This window comes from Quercus lobata, chromosome 6 (genome assembly GCF_001633185.2).
Source record: "Quercus lobata isolate SW786 chromosome 6, ValleyOak3.0 Primary Assembly, whole genome shotgun sequence".
Taxonomy (NCBI): domain Eukaryota; kingdom Viridiplantae; phylum Streptophyta; class Magnoliopsida; order Fagales; family Fagaceae; genus Quercus; species Quercus lobata.
The window spans coordinates 23,765,406-23,790,982 of NC_044909.1; the positions used below are offsets into that span (position 1 = coordinate 23,765,406).

Consider the following 25,577-nt stretch of genomic DNA (forward strand, 5'->3'; position numbering starts at 1 on the left):
TCACTCTTCAGTTAGGTTCTTGGTTCACGGTTTATTTGGTACCAACTTAAATATTGGAATATTATAAGTAGTATTTAACAACCCATCCTCTTCCAACAATTTAACAAATTTCGGGAAAAAACAAACCAACCTAAATGTTGCTCCTTTGATATATATATATTTGGACTTTAGAGTTCTTCTAACTAACTCGACAAATAGGATTCAAAGAGACTTAAAAAAATTTTGGTACAAGTATGTTATCAATTATAATAAAAATCAATCCTAACATTCTTTTACTATATAGTCAAAATCTATCAATTGCATTCTTTACCGGTGCTTAGTAAATTTTTGTAATAATTTTACATTTTCCTATAATAAAATCTCCCAACATTTTTATAATAATAAATTAAATCCTGGCTCATCACAAGTCACAATAAAATAAAATATAATAATTATATATAAAAAAAATTACATCACAACTCAAAATACACCTGTTATGAACAATATTGTTAGATTTTCTTTCTTTCATAGACCTTTGGATGCATCCCATCAAAATCACCAACTGGCACTTTAATTTATAAAGAAAAATACTAAATATACTATACGTTTTATTATATAAAACATTGTTAATTAGTGAATTTAAATTATTTCTTTCTCTCAAAAAAAAAAAAAATTTTATTCCTTTCTAATTGATGACACTTAAATTTTCAAAACCAACTCATATATGAATCATTACTCAAAGAATGACAACTCAGGTAGTTTTCGCTTTTCACTAGTTACGAGTTAGGACTACAATGTGTTGTTTTCAGTGTAGACCATTCCACAGCGCTTTACATTTACTGAGAAATTCCTGGTTGGCTTTCTGGGTTTTATTTATTTATTTTTTATTTTCTTGGAAAAATGCATATTTTTTAATTGTTTATTATAAAATGTCTTGATGAAATGGCCCGTAGACAAAACCAAGTTGTAACAGCAGATCTCATGGGATTCGTCCAAAAAATTATGAAAAAGTGGGTAGCAATTTGTCATATATATATATATATTAGAGAGAGAGAGAATGATTGTGATATATATAAAAATCAGCTTCACTCATCTGAAACTCTCAACTCTCATCAACAACTCCTCATTTCACAAAAAGGCTCATCTAAATTGTGTGAGTGCAAATTAAAATGGCGAATTCCAATACCAAGGCTCAGAGAAGAGTTCTGCTACTATGCGGTGACTACGTGGAAGATTATGAGGCATCAATCTCTCTATCTGTTTTTTTTTTGGTTATTGGGTATGATTAATTTCTTATTATATAACTCTTAATTTTTTTTATGGTTGCAGGCAATGGTTCCATTTCAAGCATTGCTGGCATTTGGAGTGTCGGTTGATGCCGTTTGCCCAGGCAAGAAATCTGGTGATATCTGCCGCACTGCTATTCATCAGGCCTCTGCTCATCAGGTCTCTCTCCCTGTGTATTATTTAATTTTTGGGTTCTTTTTCTATGAGATTTTTGCATATACAAATTTCGGCTTTGTTGTGCTCTTCTAATTATTTACTCTTTTGTATTTGTATTTATAACCATAACCCAATTCATTTCACCAAAAAAAAAAAATCTTAGTTAATAACTTTATTGTCAGCAGTCAGCTAATTTCAGATGGTTTGGTCATGTGGAGAAGAGAGTGATTAATGCACCAATATGAAATAGTGAGTTGATTCAAATTGAGAGAACTAAAACAAGGTAGAGAAGACCTAAAATACATCAATAGAAGTAGTAGTAAGAAAGGCATGTGAATCATGGGACTTCAAGTAGAATAGAAGGATGAAAAGAATACATGTGTGACATTAACTAGTCTGTTGAGGATTCATAATTGACCCCAAATTTTGAGACTAGGGCTTGGTTTATATTGTTGTTGTTAGGGTTAGATATGTCATTTACAGATTTCATCGGTTATCCAATTATTTCATATACATTGTGCGTAATGTTTTAGAAAATAACTCTTTAACATTTGACACTCATATATATGCTGCTAATAAAACTATTTGCGCTAATTATACAATGTTACGGTCAAAGATTAATGGCTTTGATTAATTCCAACATTCTTCAAGACTTCAGAATTAAAACATACCGACTCCTGGCCTGGATTTACTTAACTCAACAACAAGCAAGCCTTAGCCCCAAAATTTAAAGGTCGGCAATGGATCATATATAGACTAATCAGGGTCAGCCACATGTATTTCAGACACTTACTGAAAGAGATAGAGAGAGAGACTCTTTGCCTGGGTTTGACAAAAGTACAATTTTAATGTATACGAGTTATTGAGAGTTAAAGAGCAATGATCTATTTCTTCTATATATAATACTATATATGCTTGAGTATGGTACTTTCTTTGTAAGTTAGTTAATATGTGATCTTATCACTTTCTTGTTGAGTTAAACAATATAGTTTTCATTTCCTATTTTCCTTCTTTCTAATCTTTATCTTTTTCTTGTCTCTATTGGCTGCAGACTTACTCTGAGTCACGTGGTCACAATTTCACACTCAATGCAACATTTGATGAAATTGAATTTACAAAATATGATGGCTTGGTGATTCCCGGAGGACGGGCTCCAGAATATCTTGCTATGAATTCAGCTGTTTTAGACTTGGTCAGCAACTTTTCCAACTCTGGGAAACCAATTGCCTCCATCTGCCATGGGCAATTGATCTTGGCAGCTGCAGGATCAGTTAAAGGTCGGAAGTGCACTGCTTACCCTACCGTGGGACCTGTTCTTGTTGCTGCAGGTGCTCATTGGGTAGAACCTGAAACCATGTCAGCATGTGTTGTTGATGGCAATGTCATTACTGCAGCTACATATGAAGGGCATCCCAAGTTCATCCAGCATTTTGTGAAGGCACTAGGAGGCACCATAACTGGCTCAGATAAGAGGATATTGTTTCTTTGTGGGGTAGGTTGCAACTTCCTGATCAGGAAGTTGAGTATGTTCAACTTAGAAATAGCAGATCAGGAAAATCATTATTTAGCCTTGACCCACTGGGGTTATTGATATCTCTTTTTTAATTTCACAGACAAGAATATGCTAATGCCAATGTGTTCTACCTCTGTAATTCAAACTAAAGTCAATTAGCACCTAGGAAGCCCGGTTACAGGTATAGGTATGGATATGACACGATGAAACAACATTTTTTGAAAAATTAGCCCTTATTATCCCTTACAGCACAGGTACAACACCCCAAATGAAGTATCCATGCTTTCTAGATTCTAATTGACTTAATAATGAATTACAGAGGTAGAACACATGTTATACAAATAAGAAAATGAGCAAAATGATTAACTGTGCACTAAAACCCTCGATTGTGTGCATACACTAGCATATGTGATGTGTATGAAGATATATTTTTATTTCTACATATAAAATTGGGAACTCAAAGGAATACTGAAGGTCATCAACCTCTTGTTGCATACTTCTGCATAGAAGGAAAAGAGTTCCAGACTTTAGGCAACTATTTTCATATACCTTGCATATAAGAAGACAATTATTAGTAAGGTGTCCATTCTTCATTGATCCAACCTGCAATTTTGGTGTCTTCAACAAATAGTGAAGTCCTTTAAGAAGTCTTAATTACAAAAGTGATCTACACTTTACATAAATATACATATTTGATGTTACATTCTTAATTTACATGATGCATCCTGATATTTAAATGAAAAGCTTTTGCCTAACAGGCTCTTAACTATACACATTTTGAAGGCTGGGCCGGTATGGTTGTCAATCTTATATTATTTTATCATGCCACATTTTTGTTCATATAATTGTTTCTCAATAAAAATAAGTTAAGTCGTTCTTCTTTTTTTCTCCTATTTGCAGGATTACATGGAAGATTATGAGGTAACTGTCCCTTTTCAGTCCCTTCAAGCCTTAGGATGCCATGTTGATGCAGTTTGTCCAAAGAAGAAGGCTGGTGATGCCTGCCCAACTGCTGTCCATGATTTTGAAGGTGACCAGACTTATAGTGAGAAGCCAGGCCATAATTTCACTATAACTGCTAGCTTTGAAGGTTTAAACACCTCAAGTTATGACGGTCTTGTAATCCCTGGAGGTCGAGCTCCAGAATATTTGGCATTGAATGAGTCAGTCATTGCCTTGGTGAAGGAATTTATGGAGATCAAGAAGCCAGTTGCATCCATCTGCCATGGGCAGCAGATTTTATCTGCTGCTAACGTTCTTAAGGTAGTTTTTGTTGAGAACTTGACATTATCCTTTAAGAAGGAACTCCATACTATTATAATAATTTCATTTTGTATATATCTCAACTACTTCATTATTTTGAGGGCATGCTATACATTTGTTACAAGAAAATCTCATTAGATCAGATATAGCGTCATAAGTAGTCATAAACCCTGTGGATTGTGGAAATTAAGATTCATTTTTTCTACACTAATTTAATTGGTAGCATGGCTATGAAATGTTATATTTGTGCTCTTGTACATTGATGCAGCCATGGAAAAACAGATTTAGTCATTGTTTGTACTTTTATCTCAATTTTAGTAATGCAATGTTTTTGTTGTGTCGGGCTCTTGTAGGATGTAGATGGAGGCAGGGCTTGTGGTTTAATAAATTGTCTCATGAGTAGTACAGGGTTAAATTAATTTTTTATTTCATAAATAATGGTTAGTTTTGTAAAGAGGAACAGATGTGTTATTTTTCTTCAATTCCTACGAGTTGAGGGTATTTTGATAATTGATTCAAGTCTAGAACTTTTTATAAGAGTTTCTAAGCAAGGTGTGCAATGATTGTGTGGCTAGAGAATAAGTATTTTCTTTGAAAGCCTAAGATCAAGGCAAAGATCAAGTGGTAATAAATTAATTCATCATTATTTTATTTTAAGCTTTATTTGAGTTTTTTTTAGAGTCAAGGGTCATTTTGTAATTTGTAATTGTTGTTTGTGTTTCATAGTTGTGAGCCTTGGATTCTATTTTATTAGTAAGTCTAATTTATTTTATGGGTTTTTATATGTCAACTTTAGTCTTATTCAATTAGGAGTTTGTTTACTAGTCAAAGTGGAGTTAAGTCCTATTAGGAAAAGTTAAGACCTAGAGATATAAAGGTGTGTCACTCACTCAATTAAAGAGAGAGTTAGTTAATGGATAAATTGTGTGTTTTAAGTGTTGAAGCATGTTGGCCAAAGTTTAAGGGATTTTTTTTTTTTTTTGTTATAGGTAAGTCTTATTTAGATTATGGGCTTTTAAATGTGAAATTTTGGACCACTTACGGTAGTAGTTTTCTTACTAATCAAAGTAGGAGTTCTATTGCTATTAGAAAGTGTTAAAGCTAGAATGGTTATAAGTTTGTCATTCTACTCAAATAAGGAGAGATTTGACTGATAGAAAAATTGAGAGTTTTGAGCATTTCAACACATTGGCGTTAGCATGTTCTCTCTCTTTCTTTTTCACTCTCTCACTCACTCTCTCTCTTTCTATCTTTTCTGTTCTTCTTTGGCATTCTGTCACTATTTATGTTATTGTCCACATACATTGTTTTTTCTATTTTATACCGTTACTATTCACAACTTGTGGATTGATTCGATCTCATTATCTTCTCACCTCTTTTGCAACCTTGAATTAGATATTTTCCCTTCCCTACCAAAACCTAGTCATTCTTTAACCATAACCCTTCTTTCTAAAGTTATAAACCCTATATCCAAATATTCTCCTAACTCTAAGCATACCACAAACATATGTAGTCAAATTCCCCAATCTATTCTCCCTCGGTCTTTTATTGCCTTACAAAATTTTTATTTTACTAGTGAAATTAGAAGTCCTAGTTTTAGAACATTGCTGGGGTCATTTTTGTTACCTTGCCATGCATTGAGTTTTGATTGGTTTGGCTTTCAGATCCAGGTTCAAGTTGGGGATGTGGTGGGTACTAGCAAAACACCAGCCTAGAGACGTGAAATTTCATAAAGAGTTGAGTTGTTCTGGTTTTATGACTTTTGAAGCAATTTTATCAGTCAGACCTCATCTGGATGGTTCCTTTACGGGAAACACAGCCCCCTGGACTTGCTTAATTTGTGAAATTGTAAAATCAGCATTGGATTGTGATGGGCCTAGAATCTATGGAGATTTTGAGGCTGTTTTGGTTTTATGGAGATTGTAGTAGTTTGATTAGCTCTATCCCATCTGGTTCCTTTCTTTAAAGGAAACACAGCCTCCAGGACTTGCTAAATTAGAGAGAATGGGTATTGGAGATTTTTAAGTAAAAATGAATGTAAAAGTTCCTTTGAATAGGAACGTTGGCTTTTCCCTCAGCCCAGTGTCCCTTTTTATGTCCAGCCCTCTCTCTTGCTGCCCTTTTGTATTTTAGCCACACCAAAAAAAAAAAAAAAAAAGGCACCACAAAGGTAGCTTGTAAGATAGTTTAGCTCTTAGGAGTTGGTTTCCAGGTGTTGAGCAGTGGAATGTTGCTTGATTCCAGCCTTGGACAGTAGGTTCTGTAGAATTTGCAGGCTGTTCAGCATAATTGGCAATGCGACAGATCTGGTCCTATAACAATTGAGGTTATCCGGTAAATCTAGCTTGGTTTGGTTTGTTTCTCTAAAGAAAATGATGCCTCCTGGAACTGCTAAATGTAAGAGATTACAAAAATAAGCAATGGTTGAGATCAGGTTGGCATTTATGGAGATTTTGAGTTTGGCGTGTGAAAGAATTCACTAGATACAAAAAGTTCTACCATGTGTTTGGCTTTATGCACATTGGTCTATACCTTGGTTTGGTGGATTTTGCAATATCCTAAGCCCATTTGCAAAGTTTTCCATTAAACCCAAGATAGATGAGAAAAATCCTTTTTTGTCCTCCAATCCACGACTCCCAAATTTTCCCTTAGAAAAAAATACACATGGGCTTGGTTTATGTGTATGAGATTTGTATATTTTTTGAAATAATCATTTTGATAGGCCCATAGATTTGAAAAGAGTGTCATCAATAAAGATCAAGGAAGAGGTCTAAGAGTCTAAAAATGTGCTCCATGTACTCACTACACCAAGGAATTCAGGTTGATTGGTGGAATAATGAGTGTTTTGAGTATTGAAGCACGTTGTGTTTTAATATTGTTGATATCACTGCTTATGCTACCCCTAAACAGCAACGAAATTCCCCCTCTTCTTCTCTCTTGGCAAACCCAAATCAAACCTGGATTCAATCTAAAAACCCAAAAGCCTTCTGTCTCCATAGCAAATGCCAAGATCATAACTTCTCCTATCCTAATGGCCATCACAAACATGTGGACAGATTACCCCTAATCTGTCCCATGTTGTATCAGTTGCAATGGCAAAATAATCGACACTCTTCATAAGTGATGAACTAATTAATTGGCTATAAAATTTATTTTTCTACTTAGGTGGGATAAGAGGGCAGTTAGCAGTGGAGGTGGATATTGGGTTTTTATTGTCCCATTGTTATTCCTTTTAATGTGGAAAACATTTCCATTTGAGCTTTAAGAGGTGTCTATGGACTCAATGGAGATAGAGGAAGATGTTATCTGTGGGACTTTTTGTCAGTTTTAGTAATGTGGAAAACATTTCCATTTGAGCTTTAAGAGGTGTCTATGGACTAAATGGAGATAGAGGAAGATGTTATCTGTGGGATTTTTGGTCAGTTTTAGTAATAGTAATAGATGTGGGGAGGCTTGGGTATTGGAAGGGATTTTGATGTGGTGAGAGTCTCTTGTACTAGATTGAGCTTTGGTAGGTTCTCTTCAGCTATGACTGGAGTTTTCAGATTTTATTTTTAGGCATGAGTTGCTGGACTTTCCCTTAGAGGGGTTGTTTTACCTGAACAAATATTCAGGAGTCTTATTTTGTCTAAAATTAATAGATTTGTAGTGTCTGTGGGTTTAAATGCAGTGCAGAGTTTACTTCCCAGGCTGGTTTCATTTCGCTGTCCCATTCTTTCAGGTAGAGGTGGACAGTGGAGCAGCAAGGGTCCACTTGGATTTAAATACTTGTTGGTTAGGGAGAATGAATCTGCTGTCAGAATACATTTTTGAACTCTACTTTTCCAAAAAAATTCTCTTAGAGAGAGGTGGACTGTGGATGTTTATATGGTCTGGCAATGTTTTGGTTTTGTGCCGTGGGGAGATGGGACTATACTTCTCCTCTGTTATAATATCTGGTGTACAATTTCGTCAATGCATATCTAAAATTTGTTTGCTCAACTGCATATTTGTCCTCAATCATGAAGGACGAGTCTTGGGTGCCTAGCTGTGGGTTGGTTAGGTGGGAAACATTATTGGTGTCTTGAGAATCAAAAGTATTGGGCAGGATTAGAAATTAAAGCCGGTGGATTTTTTGTTTTTTTGGTTTGGGGGGGTGCCTGGGATCTTTGGCTCTGTTGAAGAGAAAAATAGCTACCTAGGAATGGAAGGTTTGTGGTTAAATCTTTTAGACAATGTTGAGAGGAGAAAAAGAGAGAAGGAAATAGGGGATGGGGGGTTGATCTTGTGGGGTTTTTCAAAGGGTTTCAAATCTGTGTTCCCATGGAAAAACTATGATGCCTGAGGTGCTATGTAAGGTAGCCTTCTTTACCTGGATTGTTGCATTCCACAATATCCTTATTGTTGATAACCTTTTCAAGAGATTAAATAATTCTTGATTGGTATTATGTGTACAAGAGCAGTGTTTTCTTTGGGGATGAAATTTGAAGATAAATTAATTGGACCTCAATTTGCTATGTTGTTATGTTTCTAGGGAGATATTCAATAGTATTTTCCTTGTTTGGAATCTGGTGCATATGTCCAAAGAGTAAGTGAGATGCTACCTCATTGGAAAAAGGAAATTTGAGCGCAAAGGGTGCTAGATACCTTACATGGCTGATGAATTTCTAAGTAAGAAAGATGGAATTACTTAATTGTCAAAACTACATTCAAAATTCCTCCCAAAAACTATTCGTTGGATCTCATCTCATTCACAACTGTGTCCAGCATATTGAAATTATTCTTTACCATTCCTACATGTGGAATGCGATCCCTTTATGTTTAATGTGGTGCATGTGGAAGGAACAAAACTCTAGGACGTTAGGAGTTGAGAGACATTGGTGCTTGAATTGAGTAATCTTTTATTTTTGAGATCTCTATTCAAATGGCAAAAGGATATCAGGAATCTTGCTTGTTATTACTTTTATTGTTTCTTTAGATATTTGTAATTTTAGATGTTAATTATTATGTGGGGCTCTTGTATGCTCCCCTTTTCTTTTAAGTAGGGTTTCCCCATTTTCCTTTTAATAAAATTTTATTTCTAGTACAAAAATTATTCTTTATCATGTTGTTACATTTTCTTGGAAACCCACTGAAACCTGTTGGTGTTTACCACACTGTTGCTAGATGATTTTATTTTATTTTATTTTTTTCCCAGAGTATATATTATTGGAATTCTATGATTAGTAGTACATCACGTTTTAGTTTTTGTACTGGTGACTTCTCTCTTGTCCATCTCTTAACTTCAGGGAAAGGATAAGGTTAACAGAAAAATGGGATAATGTTTATTCCAGTTCTGTCATATGCCCCTCTGCTGCATAAATTGGCAACATATCTTGGTGCTTTTTGTTCAGCATGTTGTCTCTACCATGTCACAAAAAAAAATGTCGATTTCTTGAATACTATCATTACATCTGAACTTTTTTGTTCATGGTCATAAAATAGGGGAGAAAATGTACTGCATATCCAGCCGTGAAGCTTAATGTGGTCCTGTCGGGCGCTACATGGTTGGAATCTGATCCAATAGATCGTTGCTTCACTGATGGAAATCTAGTAACTGGAGCTGCATGGCCAGGGCATCCAGAGTTCATTTCCCAGTTCATGGCGTTGCTTGGTGTGCAAGTATCATTCTAGTCTATTGGCTTAATTTACTTATTATTCCAACATAAATAAAGAAAATTGTTCGGGTTGTCACTTGTCACTGTGCCATCCCATCCGCTTTGCCTGCATGATGAAATGTTTCTAAATAACAATTAATATGTATGTTTTAGTTAATACGACTTTATGGTATTTGCGAGAGGACGATGTACATTCTAATTTCTAAGTCTCTTCCTGTTCCTGTTATGTACCTTCTTTGCTATTTCAGTTCTTCGTGGACTTATGGGATCAATCAATACGGTGCTAGATCATCTGGCTTTGATAGTCATTTTAAGGGAAAGCCACCTATCTCTGACTTTCCAACAGATAGGAGTGGCAAATGGGTAGATTAAGTCATAAATTGATTGGGTGTGTAATTATTCATTTATTGATTATAATCCGTTTATATATAAATTAATTATTCATAACCAACTCAACCCATTTAATTAGTAACCCTATCCATTTAATTAGTAACCCTACCCATTTAATCCAATATGATCCAAATGTCTCTAAAACTACTTGAATACTCTCTTGATCTTCAAAATTACCAAAATACCCTTAAATACCTAAAATGACACAAATACCCTTACACTTTCAAAATTACCAATATTTGTAGAGTGAAGCTCCCTCCTAATCTAAGTGTATGCATGTAAAACTCCCTCTTAAAGATATTAAATCCCAACTTTTCGCTCCACACCCCTCAAACACTTATATTTGTAGAGTGACTATCACACTAAAAGTGTGCAATGGTTATCTAATATTTTTTTAATTGCGAAATGATTATAATGATATGTCTACATTTGAAGAAATTTAAATCATCACCCAACGTAAGAATAACGGTACAAACACAAATTATTTCACATTTTTTCAAACTATTGATATGACATTCTTACTAATTTTTATTTAAATTCAACACTAACATTACATTTTTACTTCTCAATAATAATCCACCACATCAATAATTTGTAAAAAAAATTATTAAATAATTTGTGATTTTAGCATTTTCCTCCAACGTAAAATAATAAGACAACTCAACTAATAAAGTTTCTAATAATTGTATAAAAAATTTAGAATTCAATTCTCGCCTATACCAAAAATTAATTAGTATTTTGATCTAATAATAAAGAATTATCATTAAAAACGGACGTCATAGATTGAAATTTTCTATAAAAAAATAATAATAAAATAGCAAAAGAGCTTTCCAATTTTAATCAGCCCAATTCTGACATACGATCGTAATATTTTGTTACCTTCCACTACCGTTAAACCAAAAATAATACGTTTCTCACAAGCTCTTGATCATATCATGGTGTCACTCAAAGAACTTCAGAAGAACCTTTTGCTTATGTTGTTCCTTTTTTCTTCATTGGCATAATTCCAATGATTGTACAATCCATTATAGGAGTTTTTTTTTTTTTTTAAGATACGTGAAGGATATTATTTCTTTTCCATCACTTAGACATATATGAAAAAAGATTGTGACAGTTCATTTTCTACGGTATTTTCAAATCAATCATTTTTTATATATTGGAATGGACGATTTCAGTAAAAGTCACAAGTAATGTTATTAGTTTAGCTTAAGAAATAGGCTTGATGAGCTATACACACCCACAGACGAGGGAGAGAGCATACAGAACAAAATAAATAAATAAACATTCTCTAGTCCTAGTATCATATCATAAAATACTTGGTCAAAGACAATCAAAGTCAATGCCACTCTATTCCTCCTAATGTGGTAGAGCCCACCCCTTCCCATACCTCACTGAAGCCTACTTCTTCGTTGTCAACACCTTCCATGTTGCAATCCCACCAGCCACAGCCATTGGCATCTGCAAGCAGATAGAGATACCAAAATTTTCTTTAATTGGTTAAGGATAAAACAACAACTAAGCCTTCAAAATAGAATATAAATTTAATAAAAGATTTGAAAAAGAAAGATATAGCTGACTAACAGTGATTGTAAAGAGGTCTTCGCTTCTTCTTGCTATTATATTTCTCATCCTTTCCTTTTTCCTTTGGTTTTGGATCACCTCCAAGAACTAACAAATGCTTTCGAGCAACATATTTCTCGTCACCACCTGCACCTGATATCCACATAATTTAAAGTCAAGTTCAGAACCCAAAGATGAAATTGTAAAATTAAACGATCATTTACCACCTACTTTAATTGGATGCCAATTTTGATCCAATAATTTCACAAGATATCTTTTTTTTTCTTTACTTTTCTTTTCTTTTCTTTTTTAACCAATATCCTGTAGATCTTATATATATATATATTAATTATTATAATTATATTGGAGTATGATAGAAAACACATATCACATGATGCATTTACTTCACTTCCAAACTTTTTATGCTCTTCTAACCTTGCAAATGCTTCTTTGATTATTACTCTCAAATAGATCCAGAGATCATCCTAAAGGATGTATGCACATACACATGCTCTGTAGCAATCTGCAAAACAGTTATGAATTCCTTTTAACCTCTGTTAGTACTATTATGAATTACATACAAACTAGGCAATAACCCAGCTCAACTCAGCCTCTCTTTTTTAAATTATGATGAGGAACCCATCCCTTTCAGAGGGTGGATACATGTTCCTACACACAAGGACCTTGCATCTGAGGAGTCCAGATAGAAACACAGGACCTCATAGTTCCTAAGACGTGTGCCTCACCATTCAAACTTCCTGCAACTTTTGGAACAGTTTGCACAAAAATTTGTGTATAACTTATTAAAGCAAAAACGTGAGAGGCCAGATAATGGGATCTTCTTTGGCCTAGGTTGCTTGTTGTCTGTCCCTCAGGAGAGCCATCTAAGAGTGAAAAACCAATACAATTGTTTCAAACTTTCAAAAAGATTCAGTTATTCAGGGCCCTTTTTTCCCAGAATTTTCAGGCCTCCTTGAACTTTTGTTGTTATACTTGACATTTGACTATGAATGCAATCCTACTGAAAGTAAAAGCAGATAAAATTCTAGAAAACTCGAGTATCATGGCTCCAGCTCCTGAAAATTTTTGTTATCATTTCAGTATTTCATTGAAAAAGAGGTGGGAACAAGTCTAGGAAGTTCAAAAAACCGTAGAAGAAACAAATTTACCACATTGACAACACAACTGTGTCACTGCATCCTAGCATTTGGAGATAAAGGAATCTATCATTTAAATTTAAACTGATTCCTAATTCCTATATAGATTATTAGGTTTTGCTTGATAGTTGATAATTGAAATACATTGTTGAGTCACATGACACATCACTACAAGTCTACAACTTAAGATTTTGAGGGTAATGGTATCTAACATGAATTCAGTATCCTTCAGCTCATGTAAACAAAAAATAAAAATAAAAATTCAATATCATTAATTCTACTACTACTAATACTCAAGCTAAATGTACCAAAATCTTTGCTTCATATTGGATAGTGCACAAAGAAACTAATGATCCATTTTCCAGCAGAATAATATGCAAAGGAGAAAGTAAAAGGTGTAGGCATTTGGGTTTTTTCATAATTCAGTAAGTAAGTGCAACAAATTTCTAATTCTCTACTTTCCTGCTGAGTGAGTAATGATCATATTGAATTATTTATGTGATATATATTTTTAATTTCCTTTTTCACTAGTCCACGAAAGCAGAACCAAGTAAAACATGATAGACCAGTAAGCAGTTGTTAAATTTTCTATTTATAAAACCGACCAAAGACTTAAATCACCAACACATTGTAATAACTGGTGCCAGATTGAAACATATGAAAAAATTGCTGTAAGGTATGATGACAAACCTTGAAATGGGTTCTTCCTTTTTCTTGATTCTTGCGCTTCATCTATGTTACAACTTTCCACTTCACCAAAACTACATGAACCTCCACAATCTCCTGTGTCTTCACCAGTATGCTTGAACTGTTCAAAAAACACTTTATCCGTCACACAATTTGTCTCTGCTTCCCCACCTTTGTTGGCCCCATTATGGCCATCAATGGAGCCACTTGATTCTCTTGGACTTGGACCCAGCAATGATGAAAAAGGCCTCGACTTTCCCTGTCACAAATTTGAAACTTTTCCTCTTAGAGTTCTGGATTTCAAATTTTAATATGAAACACACACAAAACAACGCTATGATCAATTCAAATTCTGATAAAATTTTTTATTAAAAAAGAAACAAACAATGTCAAATATATAACAAGCTGAAACTAAAAGTGATCACTTTTCTCTAATACGTCTAATAGAATGATAACATGTTTAATTTGGTTAAAAAATTAAAAATGATAACCCAAAACATAGAGACTAAAATCACTCCTTTTTTTTTGTCCATATAACAAACACGCACAAAAGATTGCGAGTAATAATAAATAAATCCCAGAATCTGCTTATATTTTCTCAGCAATCAAACAGACTAAAATACCTGAACCGTTCTGGGTGGCACAGAAGTAGTATGCAGTTTCCTGTCAAGGAAGTCCGCGAGCGACACGTGTGAGCCCTTCTTCGAAGCTTTGTTCTGAACACCTTCTTTAAAATCATTTGAACTAATTTCATGTACAACAAAAAATAAATAAAGAAATTAGCATCAGTTTAATTAATCAAAATGGATTAATGAAGAAAAAGAATTAAGGGTATTTGGTTTAATATGTACGAATTAGAAGAGCGAGAGAGAAATGAGGAAGCGATAGAGCGCTGCCCCAAAGCCCTCATTGTGATTGAACTTGAACAAGCGTCTTTTGTTTCATTTCTTAACCTTTATTTTTTCTTCTTCTTCTTCTATTTTTATCTCGTTTTAATACTTTTGAGTTTTGGGCGCCAACAGTTTGAAATATTTGCGACAATTGAAATGTTTGGTTTCCCGGTTACTCTCCTAAATTGTACTTTTGCCCTTAACATTAGTAGGGGTGTCCACGGGTCGGGCCGGGTCGGTTTTGGGCCCAAACCGTACTCAACCCGGTTGAATCGGTTTTTTATATTTGGGACCCGTATTCGATCGAATATCGGGTCGGATCCGACATTTCGGGTAATCGGGTTGTCCGGGTCGGAGTCATCGGTTTCACGGATCTGGGCCTCGATTTGGGCCGGACTTTTTGCCATTGTTAAAATCACAGAAAATTCACTTTTTTGGGCCTTTTTACTTACTTTTGAAATTTTGAAATAGAACTTCCAGCATAACAAAACTAGACCTATTGGGCCATCAATCAGGACAAATCAAAAAGGCCCAAAACAAAACTAGACCTATTGGGCCATCAGTCAGGACAAATCAAAAAGGTCCAAATAAGACTTATTCATTTTATCACCTGTGATCAACACAACACTGTCAACACACCAAAAAGTCTCTATCATCCAAATAGGTAATCTTTCCCACATTAAGAACAAAAAATAAACACAATCAACTAATCTGTAGTCTGTAAATTTTACAGTGTAAAACACCACAAAAGGCACCTAGGCAGTAAACTGCTCAACAACCATAAAACCTGCAAACCACAACAAATAACATTTCCAATTTTTTCCAGCAATAACATAAAGTTTTTTGGGCAGCAATATTTCCAGCAATATTTCCAATACTATACTGCAATATTCCAACAGATATACATACTTAATAACATAAAGGCAGTCACTGCAAGTTTTTTGGGCAGTAACCCATAAGGCAGAAAGCTTGCTAGTTATACAATGTTTCAAGCTATATAATTAATTACAACAATCAAATACCATAGGTATTTCCAAAAAATAGCTTTTCCAAAGCATTGAATGACTACTCTAAAGTTTATGTCTATTACTAATAGAAAAGAAAACCTATGAACTAAGATTTCTTTTCTATAAGTATTGACAGTTGAGTATTGTTACAAGTTAGAAAAGCAATATGTGCAAAAAAGCTTCCAAAATATTCCCAAAATGCTGCCTTCTTTACAAAATAATTTACCATCCTCCTACAATAGACAAAAAAATATTCAACAAACAATACATTAGTACCAACCAACTAGTAAGGAAACCAAGTTTATAATAGTAAGGGGCTATAAAGGCAGAATCATACCAAGTCAGTGATTAATCATCAATGCTAATCAAGGGTCGTTTGCCTGAAGTGGAACCCTTGCTTGAGCTGGTATTTGCTGTTGGTTGTTGATTTAAAGCTAGAAAAGAATAGGAAATAAACACAATAAACACAAATAGATTAAATTTTGCTTGAATACAACAGACATTCAATAAAATTAATACACTAAATTTCAGAATTTAAGCATATTACCTAAGTCAAGTAACTCCTCCTCCAATGCCTCAACATCATCCCTTGACTGGCGATGAGAAATTGGAACTGTGGCTTGAAGCCAATTTTGTGAACATACAAGGTTTTGAACCATGAGAGGAGATAGTGCACTTCGAAATGGATCAACAATTCGACCTCCAGTGCTAAATGCTGACTCAGATGCAACAGTGGAAACTGGCACAGCCAGCACACCCTTAACTACTTTAGACAACACTTGGTACCTATTACAATTGTCCCTCCACCACTCCAATATCTCAAAATTTTCATCCTTTCTACCATCACAGTTTTCAGCCAAATACCTCTCAAGCTCATTACTACAATCTACAGATTGCTCAACTTGCAAAAACCGTTCATATCGCGAATGAACCATCACATATGGATCACTAGCATCAGTTTCTAATTCTGTCCTATCACTCCCACTTTGATCTTGCACATTTGGTGAATGAATACAAGTGTAAAAATTATACAACTTAAACAAAAGGTCTTTCACCTTATCAACCATCACTTCTGCAACTGCATTCCCATAAATCTCAGAAAATGAAAACTTCAAAAACCTCAATTTTTTTCGTGGATCAAAGACCACAGCCACATACAAAAGAGGATTAATTTTCTCCCCTTCCCCCCAATACTTCTCAAACTTAGTTTGCATGTTTGTGGCTGTGCTTTTCAAGAGAGTGTTTTGGGATTTAACTAAATTGGAAATACTCTCCTGAATAACAAAGATCTCATCATAGAAGGCATTTGAAGTAACATACAATGAACCAGAAAATTTCTTTGTTGCATTATAAAACAGCCTTAAGAAAGTCACAAACACCCTACAATTTTGGAAATCAGTCATACATGGAGACCCCAAACCACCACTATCTTCCTTGGTCCTAAAGTACGACGAATAACCATCATCTTCAAAATCCATTCGGAGGAACACTTTCTCAAATTTTTCAGCAGTTTCTAACATGATATAGGTCGAGTTCCACCTAGTAGGTACATCTAGACTGAGAAGACTCTTGGACTCCATACCTAACCTCTCCATAAAACTCCTAAAAGTTTGACTTCTATTGGGTGAGGACTTCACATACCTCACAGCTTCACGCACCTTAGCAACAGATGCATCTATCTCTTTTAAACCCTCCCCCACAATGAGGTTTAGGATATGGGCACAACACCTCATGTGCATGTACTCATTTCCTAAAACTGCCCCATTCCAATCTTTAGTCACCCTTTGCAAAAATTTAATTGTTGTTAAATTTGAACTAGCATTATCCACCGTCAAGGTGAATATCCCATCAATACCCCACTCACGCAACGACATCTCAATTTTTCTACCTATTGTCTCCCCCTTGTGGTCTTCAACTTGACAAAAATTTAGAATTCTCTTATGTAATTTCCAAGCATCATCAATAAAGTGACAAGTCAGACACATATAATTTAAATTTTGAATAGAAGTCCATGTGTCCGTAGTGAGACACACCCTACAACCCTTCAAGGATTTCCTTAGCTTCTCTCTCTCACTATTATAAATGCCAATCACATCCCTAGCCACAGTTTGACGAGATGGGATATCCTTTAATCTAAGCTTAGGTTGTAAGGTACTCACAAATTTCTTAAACCCATACCCCTCGACATACCTAAAAGGCAACTCATCAATTATGACCATTTCGGCCAATGCCTTTCTAGCAGCCTCAACAGAAAAGGATGTTGACACAAGGTGGAATCCATCTTCTCCATCCTTTTTGGGTACAAAAGCTAATGTTTTCTGCCCTCTAACTACATCTTCTCTATTAGGGTTCTTGGGACATATTGGCACATGAGCTAACAAATTACTAGTACCACAACTCTTACTATCAGCATTATAAGATTTTTGACAATAATTACAGATAGCCTTAGTTTTACTAGTATCACCCTCACCTATCTTTACTTTTTCAAAGTGACCCCAAACAACAGACTTTTTCCTACCACTACAACCACCACTAACAGGAGCTGTCATACTCACTTGGCATGGTGGAACTGGGGGCAACTCAGAAGCAGCAGCTGCTTCAGCTTGGGTAGCAGTAGAATCTTCGACTTGGGTGGGAATAACACCATCATCTTCTGTAGCAGCTGGTGTTTGGACAGAGGGTTCATTAGTGTTGGTTTCCATGACCTAAAAAAACAAAGATACATATTAGCAAACTAGAGTAACGAGTATAATTAATAGCTTTAATAATAATAATAATAATAAATAATAACCACACGCACCAAAAAGGAAAACCATTATCCTGGAACCACACATTTTAATAAACATAATCAAAAGAGATTATTAGAAAGCAAGATCACATATCTCTTCTTAGCAAGATCACAGATAACTCAATGAAGTAAATTAATTAGGGACATGCAAGATCACAGATCTCTTCTTAGCAGTGACAAATTGCATGATCATACTAATCACATCATAACAATCTTCTCATACAAAGCAAGGTAAATATTCTAAAACTTTAAAAACAAAGCAAGGTAAACTAAAACTTCCATAAGATGCAATAACCAAAATGTTAAATAAACCTTGTCTAATTTGGGCAGTACAGAACATACAAACTAATAAATGTTCTACAACTTTAAAAACAACTCACATGAATTACATTCAATAGTTTCCCTTTCAACATTCTATTTATCATTTAAATTACTCTGCCCCTTTTGTAAAAAGAAATATCAAACCACCACAATCAACTAATCACATCACAACAATCTTCTCATACAAAGCAAGGTAAATGTTCTAAAACTTTAAAAACAACTCTCATGAATTACATTCAATAGTTTCCCTTTCAACATTCTATTTATCATTTAAATTACTCTGCCCCTTTTGTAAAAAGAAATATCAAACAACCACAACAATCAACTAATCACATCATAACAATCTTCTCATACAAAGCAAGGTAAATGTTCTAAAACTTTAAAAACAACCCTCATGAATAACATTCAATAGTTTCCCTTTCAACATTCTATTTATCATTTAAATTACTCTGCCCCTTTTGTAAAAAGAAATATCAAACAACCACCACAATCACTACATTCTTTTTTTTTTTTACTAAATACAAAGGAAAGCAGAAACCATACCTTGAAGAAAATCGTGGATGTATGGTTTTCAAACTTGAGGGCAGATAATGATACTTGGATTCAGCTTTCAATCCTGAATAAAATTAAAACATGATCAAAATTGATTAAAGAAAAGAACAAAGAACAGAAGTAAAATAGTTAGGATCTCTAAATTTTAAATACAAAGGAAAGCAAAAACTACCTTGAAGAAAACCGTGGGTGTATGGGTTTCAAACTTCAGAGCAGATACTGATACTTGGAGACTGGAGTCAGCTTTCAATCCCGTATAAAACTAAAACAAGATCAAAATTGATTTAAGAAAAGAACAAAGAACAAAAGTAAAATAGTTAGGGTTTCTAAGTTATTTTTAGTTAGGGTTTCATAGTATGAATCAGATTTTAACATTTGATTATTTGATTTTAACATTTAATTTCCATCACAAATTAAACCAACGAGACTAAAAAAAAAGAAAGATGAGAAACAAAGAAAAGGGAACTGGGTAACGGCAGTGAAAATGACTAAATGAGAAACAAAGAAAAGGGAAGAGTGAAAAGGGAAGAGTGAAGAGTGAAAATGAAATCAACGAGACTAACCTTACTTACTCCGTGAAGAGTACACGGGGTGAGGACTCCGGCGGTAGCTATGAAGAGAGGAGTGGACAGCGGCGGCGGTGCTAGGCGTTGGAGGCGGAGAGGGGACTGGGTAACGGCATTGGAGGCGGCTAGGGTTTGTTCTTTAGAATTTGGATTTGGAGAAGCAGTAGTTTGGATTTGGGGAAACGGTTTAGACTTTATAGAGTGTGAGATTGTGAGAGTTTGAGAGAGTTTGAGAGAGTAGGTAAAGAACTGAGAGTGTGAGACTGAAGAAGTGAAGACTGAAGAGGTGAGGAAGAGTGAAAAGGGAAGGAGATGGCGTGAATGGGAAGCCATGTCCATGACCTGACCTCTGGCTCTGAAGTGAAAACTGAAGAAGAGTGAAAACTGAAGAAGAGTGAAGACTGAAGAGTAGTGGCTAAGCTTGAATCTGTTTGAGTATTTTAGTCTAAAATGATTCAAATCTTTCCCCTTTATTTCTTACCGTTAGATTAGCTTTGCATCTTGTATTCTAACCGTTGATTAAAACTGGGTTATTGTGCCACTGTGGTGAGTCTGGTGACCGGTCATTTCATGCCCAGTTAAGTCAGTTTTGAGTCATCAACACCCTTCATTTAAAATTTCAATTTGAGATCAACGGTTGATATTTATGTTGGGAACGTGTGAGGGAAATTTGGGGCTGCATTACTGATTTGCTGGGATGGGCACATGTCAAATCTGCTTTTTTTGTTTTTTTATTATAAATAATTCGGTCGGATCGGTTATTTCGGGTGAAATAATTTGAAACCCGGGTCCGATCCGAACTATTCGGATTTTTTAAGTGTCAATCCGTGACAGACCGTGGAGTGTATTCGGAGCCGCCCGTGGACCTTCGGTTCGGGCGGTTTCGGGCGGGCGGGTCGGTTGATGTGGGTCCTTGGACACCCCTAAACATTAGGCCAAATTTATTCCACTATTCACAATCCAATTTCTTTTTCTTTTCTTTTTCCCCTTTTTTTTGAGAATAGTGTGTTAAATTATCATCTTTTGGACTTTTGTCATGGTTTCATTTTCTGAGTTTCAAAATGCACCGATAGCTGTGAGTACTCACATCAAGTGGGTTTATAATAAATGCTACAATAATTGTGTATATATACATTGTTATTGTAGCTTTGCATTTTAATATTTTATTAGTTTTTTCCTCTCCCCATTAGACCTCCACGCTCTCTCTCTCTACACTCTTCTACTCCATCTCACTTTCTCTCTCTACAACCGATCAATCCATCCATCTACCGCCACAACCCAACCACCACCACCACCACAACATTATAATACATAATAATCTGACCTCAAAATCAACGAAATTAAAATCAAACATAGACACACCAAAAGAGACAGAGAGTATTGTTGCAAACTTGTGGTTATGGGTCGATGCTTGAAGGCCGACTGGAACATGTCTCGTTGCTTGTGAAGGAGGTCGGTGTTTGTGGGTCGACTGGAACGAGTTTCTGACATTCTATGCTTGATACTGCTTGTGGAGATGGATGCTTATGGAGGCTTGGGGTTTGAACAGAAGGAGAGGTGATCTAACCGCGAGGGAGTGCTAATCTGAGCAAAGAAAAAGAAGAAGAAATAGGTGCGGCGGTTGAGAGAGAAAAAAAAAATTGTGGGTTTGGATGAAAGTGGGGTGAGAGGTGAGAGATTTTTTTTTTTTATTTTTTTTTTTATACAAGATAGAAATTCTACTCTAGCCTAATCTAAGTGTATATGTGTGTGAAATTTCCTCCTAGAGACTTGAACCCAGGCCCTTATCCCCCACACCTCACAAGCACTTATACTTGTGGAGTGACCATCGCACCAAGGGTGTGCGGTGGTGAGAGGTGAGAGATTAGATATGTGTTTACCGCGTTTTGTGTGAGGAGAGAGAGAAAGAGAGATATTAAATGAAAATACTAATAAATAAAAACTAGTGAAATACACCAAAATATTTTAAATAATCAAAATACACTCATATCCCTATTGAGGGCCATTTGTGAAAGCCCAGGCAGATAGAAAGGAAGCCCAATAATAAGGGCAACAAAGAATTGACAAAGTAGATAGCAAAAACCATTAGGCCCAAGCGGCAGGAATAATGGATCACAGGCCCAACAAATAAACAAATGGGTCTTGAAGAGGCAAGCGGGCTCAAAGAAGTCAGGAAAGAAAGAAATAGCATCCCATGGGTAGTGTATGAGGTAGAAAAGCGAGAAAAGGCTGCCACAAGCCCAAGGCAATGCAAACTAAAAGAGTAAGGGGTTTATTGCAGGCCCATGAACCCCAAGGATGAGAATAAGGTTATTGGGTCGGGAAAACCCAATGAAGTTAGTAAAAAGCTCATAGGAGTGTGGAATTAAGCAAACGGGCCGAGGAAGTCCAAAGAAAGCGATCAGGCCGTGAATGCCTAAAGGAAAGCCCAAAGGGACATAGGAGTCCATAAGTGAAACCAAAACAGTGCCCATGACAAGCCACTGAGAAAATGAATAAACGGCTGGCCCAAAAGAGGTCCAGCAGGATTAAGTTGTTACGGTAGGAATAACAGTTCAACATTGCAAGAAATAAAGAAAATCAAGAATGGATCAAAGAAATGTAAGGCTCATCATCAGACAAAGCCAGCTCTTGAATGGAGCGGGAAACCAAAGAAAAGCCCACGTAAAAGGTCAGAAAACACAGACGGAGAGTCTCCAGATCACGGCATACGCATGAGCAGCAGGCAGACTCTTGGACATATCTGAAAGGAAAGCACGCGTAAGGCCCAGACACCACCAGCCTGTACCCAGCAAATATAGGACGTGGTGGGGCCATGGGCCAGAGGTAAGAGGTAAAGGGGGTATGGTTTGATGGTGGGGAGAGGGGAAAAGATCTATTTTGCAGCCCCTGCCCAAGCCCTTTTAGGAGGTACGTCCTGTTGGGATGACAGACCACCCAAAAGAGGCAAGTTTGAGAGGGGAACTGTTGGGTGCATGCCTTAAGGGAAAGAGAGAGAAAGCATTTATACCGTGGCAGGAAATAAGTGCTACGATAAACTGAGGAAGAAACAAACCTGCCTTTATCTGGCAAGGGTGAATGTCGCATAGACTTGGTAGTCGGCAAGTACGCCCAGACCAGACAAATGCGGTTTAGGGGCAAAGTGGTAAAACATTGGTCACAGCAGGCACTATAAAAGGGCCCTTGCCGTGCCCTGAAAAGGGGATCGAAAAACAGAGTATTCACGAAGTAAAAAAGAAAAACAGAGTAAAAAGAAAAGAAAAAAAAAAAGATAAGAAAGAAAACAGAGAAGAAAAGAGAGGAAATTGAGGAAAGAAGAGAGATAGTTCAATGGACATGCACCAGTAGGTTGATTTCCCTCTCTCCCCCTTCAAATCCTGCTCTCTTCCAAAACGTAACAAGGACTCCTTTTGGGCAATAACCATTTAGGTCCGACTCGCTCAAAACCATTAATCCTCATGGCAGGATCTTTTCCTTGGAGATTATTTGCATTGAGAAGAGGCGTTCTCCCCTCTTTGGCTTTGCTTCAGCAGACCAAATTTAAAACTTGATTTATGCCCATTCTTGATTAGTTCATATTATTTTCTTTCTCCTTTACTTTCTCTGTGAATGACATTATCACAACTGTAATCATGCTTTATAAGTAGGGATTACATAGCCATTTATTTAAATAGTCAGAGTACTCTATTTTTTGGTTATTATTATTATATCTGCCTGTTGTAACTCACCTGAAACAGTTCTACTTGCCGTAAGCCTACTCCTGGCAGACAAGGCATAAGTTTGTGCACAAACCGGCCCAAGTTGAGTTACAATTGGACCGGCCCCAACTCCTTTACTCAGAAAACATTCGGGCCCATTACCGCAAGAGGCAGCCCAGCCCAACGCACAATACGCACAAAAGGCCCCTACAATCCCAAAATCTACAAAATGACCAAAATATCTTTGAAATATTCAAAATAATACCATTGAAATCATCAAATGCCCAAAATGCCTCTAAAGTCTCCAAAATACTTCCAAATCTTCAAAGCTATCAAAATAAGATAACTATGAATCATCACTAAAACAACCCTTCAAAACCTCAAAGATGATTAAAATACCAATCAATCTTCAAAATAATCAAAACACCCTCAAAATCTCCAAAATTAACGACGTATTTTTTATTCTTCAAACTCATAAATAAAAACCACCACTCTCATCACAAAAAATACAAACACAGGAAGAAAAAAGTGCAATGATGACAAAGGAGAGGTGATACTACCATTTGAAGGTGTTAGCCCAATATAAAGCATGCTTGAAAAGGAGTACTCCTTATACTCATGCGAGATAGAGAGGACAAAGTGGAAGAAGTTGAAAAAATGATATATAATGTAATTTATTGATAAATATGTTTCGTCAAAAAGTTTTTTTTTTTTTTAATTGGGGAAACACACAACCAAATAATAATACTTTTTGAGGCCTCACAATTTGACACATTATAATTCTCATATATTTAAATTTTTTTCTATTTATAAACACAATCATAATAAATGCTTAGTATTATAATATATCTCTCCATATACAAACACTGTCATAATAAATACCTAATAATATTTATCATAATGGTCAGACATCATGTTTAGATAAATAAATAAAATTGTATTAGGTTACTTTTTTTTTACATTGCACGGATTATGAACTTGTGTGTGTATATACATACAGTTTAAATTCTAGGCAAAAATACTATTTTTGACCCTACATTTTCACCTCATTTCCACTTTGGTCCTTACTTTTTTTTTTTACCACTTTTAGTCCAAAAAAAAAAAAAATTGTTCAATTTTTGGTCCCTACCGTCATTTCACTAATAGAAAATAGCCTACATGGAAAACGGAGTGCACATGTCAGCATTTTAAATATTAAAAAAAGCTACATCATTATTTTTCCTTTTCTTTAATTATTTTAAAATAAAATAAATTTTAGTTATTATTTAATTATTTAAATATTTGATTGTTCTTCATGTTCTTCTCCAAGAACATGGTTGCCTAGAAAATTAAAAATTCAAGATTTTCTTCTATTTTCTTGCATTTTCTTTGCAACCAAACAGACAAAAACACCTACAAAACAATGATCAAACTCAACAATTCTAACACAATCAAATAACAAAACCCAAACCACGGTCAAATCAAAAACACAAAACCACACAAAACCAAAAATACCAAAACACAAGTCAATCCTCATCAATTTCAGTTCTGATTTCCTTTAAACGATCCTAGCCAAAGAGAGAGACGATGAGATTTCGGCCATGGGTCTTTGGGTCTTCAACCATGAAATGGTTCGGCCATGGGTCTTCAGCCATGAGATGGATTGGCCATGAGAGAAGAGAGAAAGCCCGAGTTTTAGATGTGAGAGAGAGAGAGAGAGAGAGAATGAGATGATAGGCGTGGGTTTCAACCATGGATCTTTGGGTCTTCAACTATGGGGTTCGGCCATGGTCTTCAGCCATGAGATGGATCGGCCATGAGAGAAGAGAGAGTTTGAAATGAGAGAATAGTGTGTGGTCGTGTGGTTTGAGTTTGAGATGAGAGAATAGAGTTTGAGTTTGAGATGAAAAAAGGAAAAAGAAAAAGTGTGTGGCCAGTTTGAGAATAGTGTTCAGGTTTGGATCTTATGTTAATTTTTTGCGTTTTAAAATTTTTGGGTTTGTGTTCTTGTTCAAAATCCACTTAGATCTCAATTCATGTGATTTTTTATTTTGTTTTTAATTTTTTTATTTAGTTAAAATTGATAAATTTTTTTTAAATTTTTTTAGGTTAAATCCAAATTACACCATGGTTTTGAAACTCGGACCG

The 25,577-nt window shown here is 35.5% G+C and overlaps 3 protein-coding genes across 3 annotated transcripts; 1 reads left to right on the top strand and 2 right to left on the bottom strand.

Moving 5' to 3' along the window:
• Window positions 1-916: 916 nt before the first annotated feature.
• On the top strand, window positions 917-10,084 carry LOC115994881 (protein DJ-1 homolog D). The gene is made up of 5 exons (XM_031119195.1): window positions 917-1,220; window positions 1,309-1,425; window positions 2,474-2,914; window positions 3,836-4,198; window positions 9,662-10,084. The coding sequence occupies exons 1-5, from the start codon at window positions 1,149-1,151 to the stop codon at window positions 9,848-9,850; spliced, it is 1,182 nt and encodes a 393-aa protein (XP_030975055.1). The 5' UTR covers window positions 917-1,148; the 3' UTR covers window positions 9,851-10,084.
• A 1,268-nt stretch (window positions 10,085-11,352) lies between these two features.
• On the bottom strand, window positions 11,353-14,594 carry LOC115995483. The gene is made up of 5 exons (XM_031120065.1): window positions 14,480-14,594; window positions 14,252-14,372; window positions 13,632-13,887; window positions 11,806-11,937; window positions 11,353-11,682 (listed from the first exon to the last, which is right to left on the bottom strand). Exons 1-5 carry the CDS (start codon window positions 14,536-14,538, stop codon window positions 11,561-11,563), a joined length of 690 nt encoding a protein of 229 aa, XP_030975925.1. The 5' UTR covers window positions 14,539-14,594; the 3' UTR covers window positions 11,353-11,560.
• A 1,458-nt stretch (window positions 14,595-16,052) lies between these two features.
• LOC115950010 (zinc finger BED domain-containing protein RICESLEEPER 1-like) lies at window positions 16,053-20,085 on the bottom strand. Its single transcript, XM_031067263.1, has 3 exons — window positions 19,750-20,085; window positions 19,359-19,448; window positions 16,053-18,230 (listed from the first exon to the last, which is right to left on the bottom strand). Exons 1-3 carry the CDS (start codon window positions 20,083-20,085, stop codon window positions 16,053-16,055), a joined length of 2,604 nt encoding a protein of 867 aa, XP_030923123.1.
• Window positions 20,086-25,577: the final 5,492 nt, after the last annotated feature.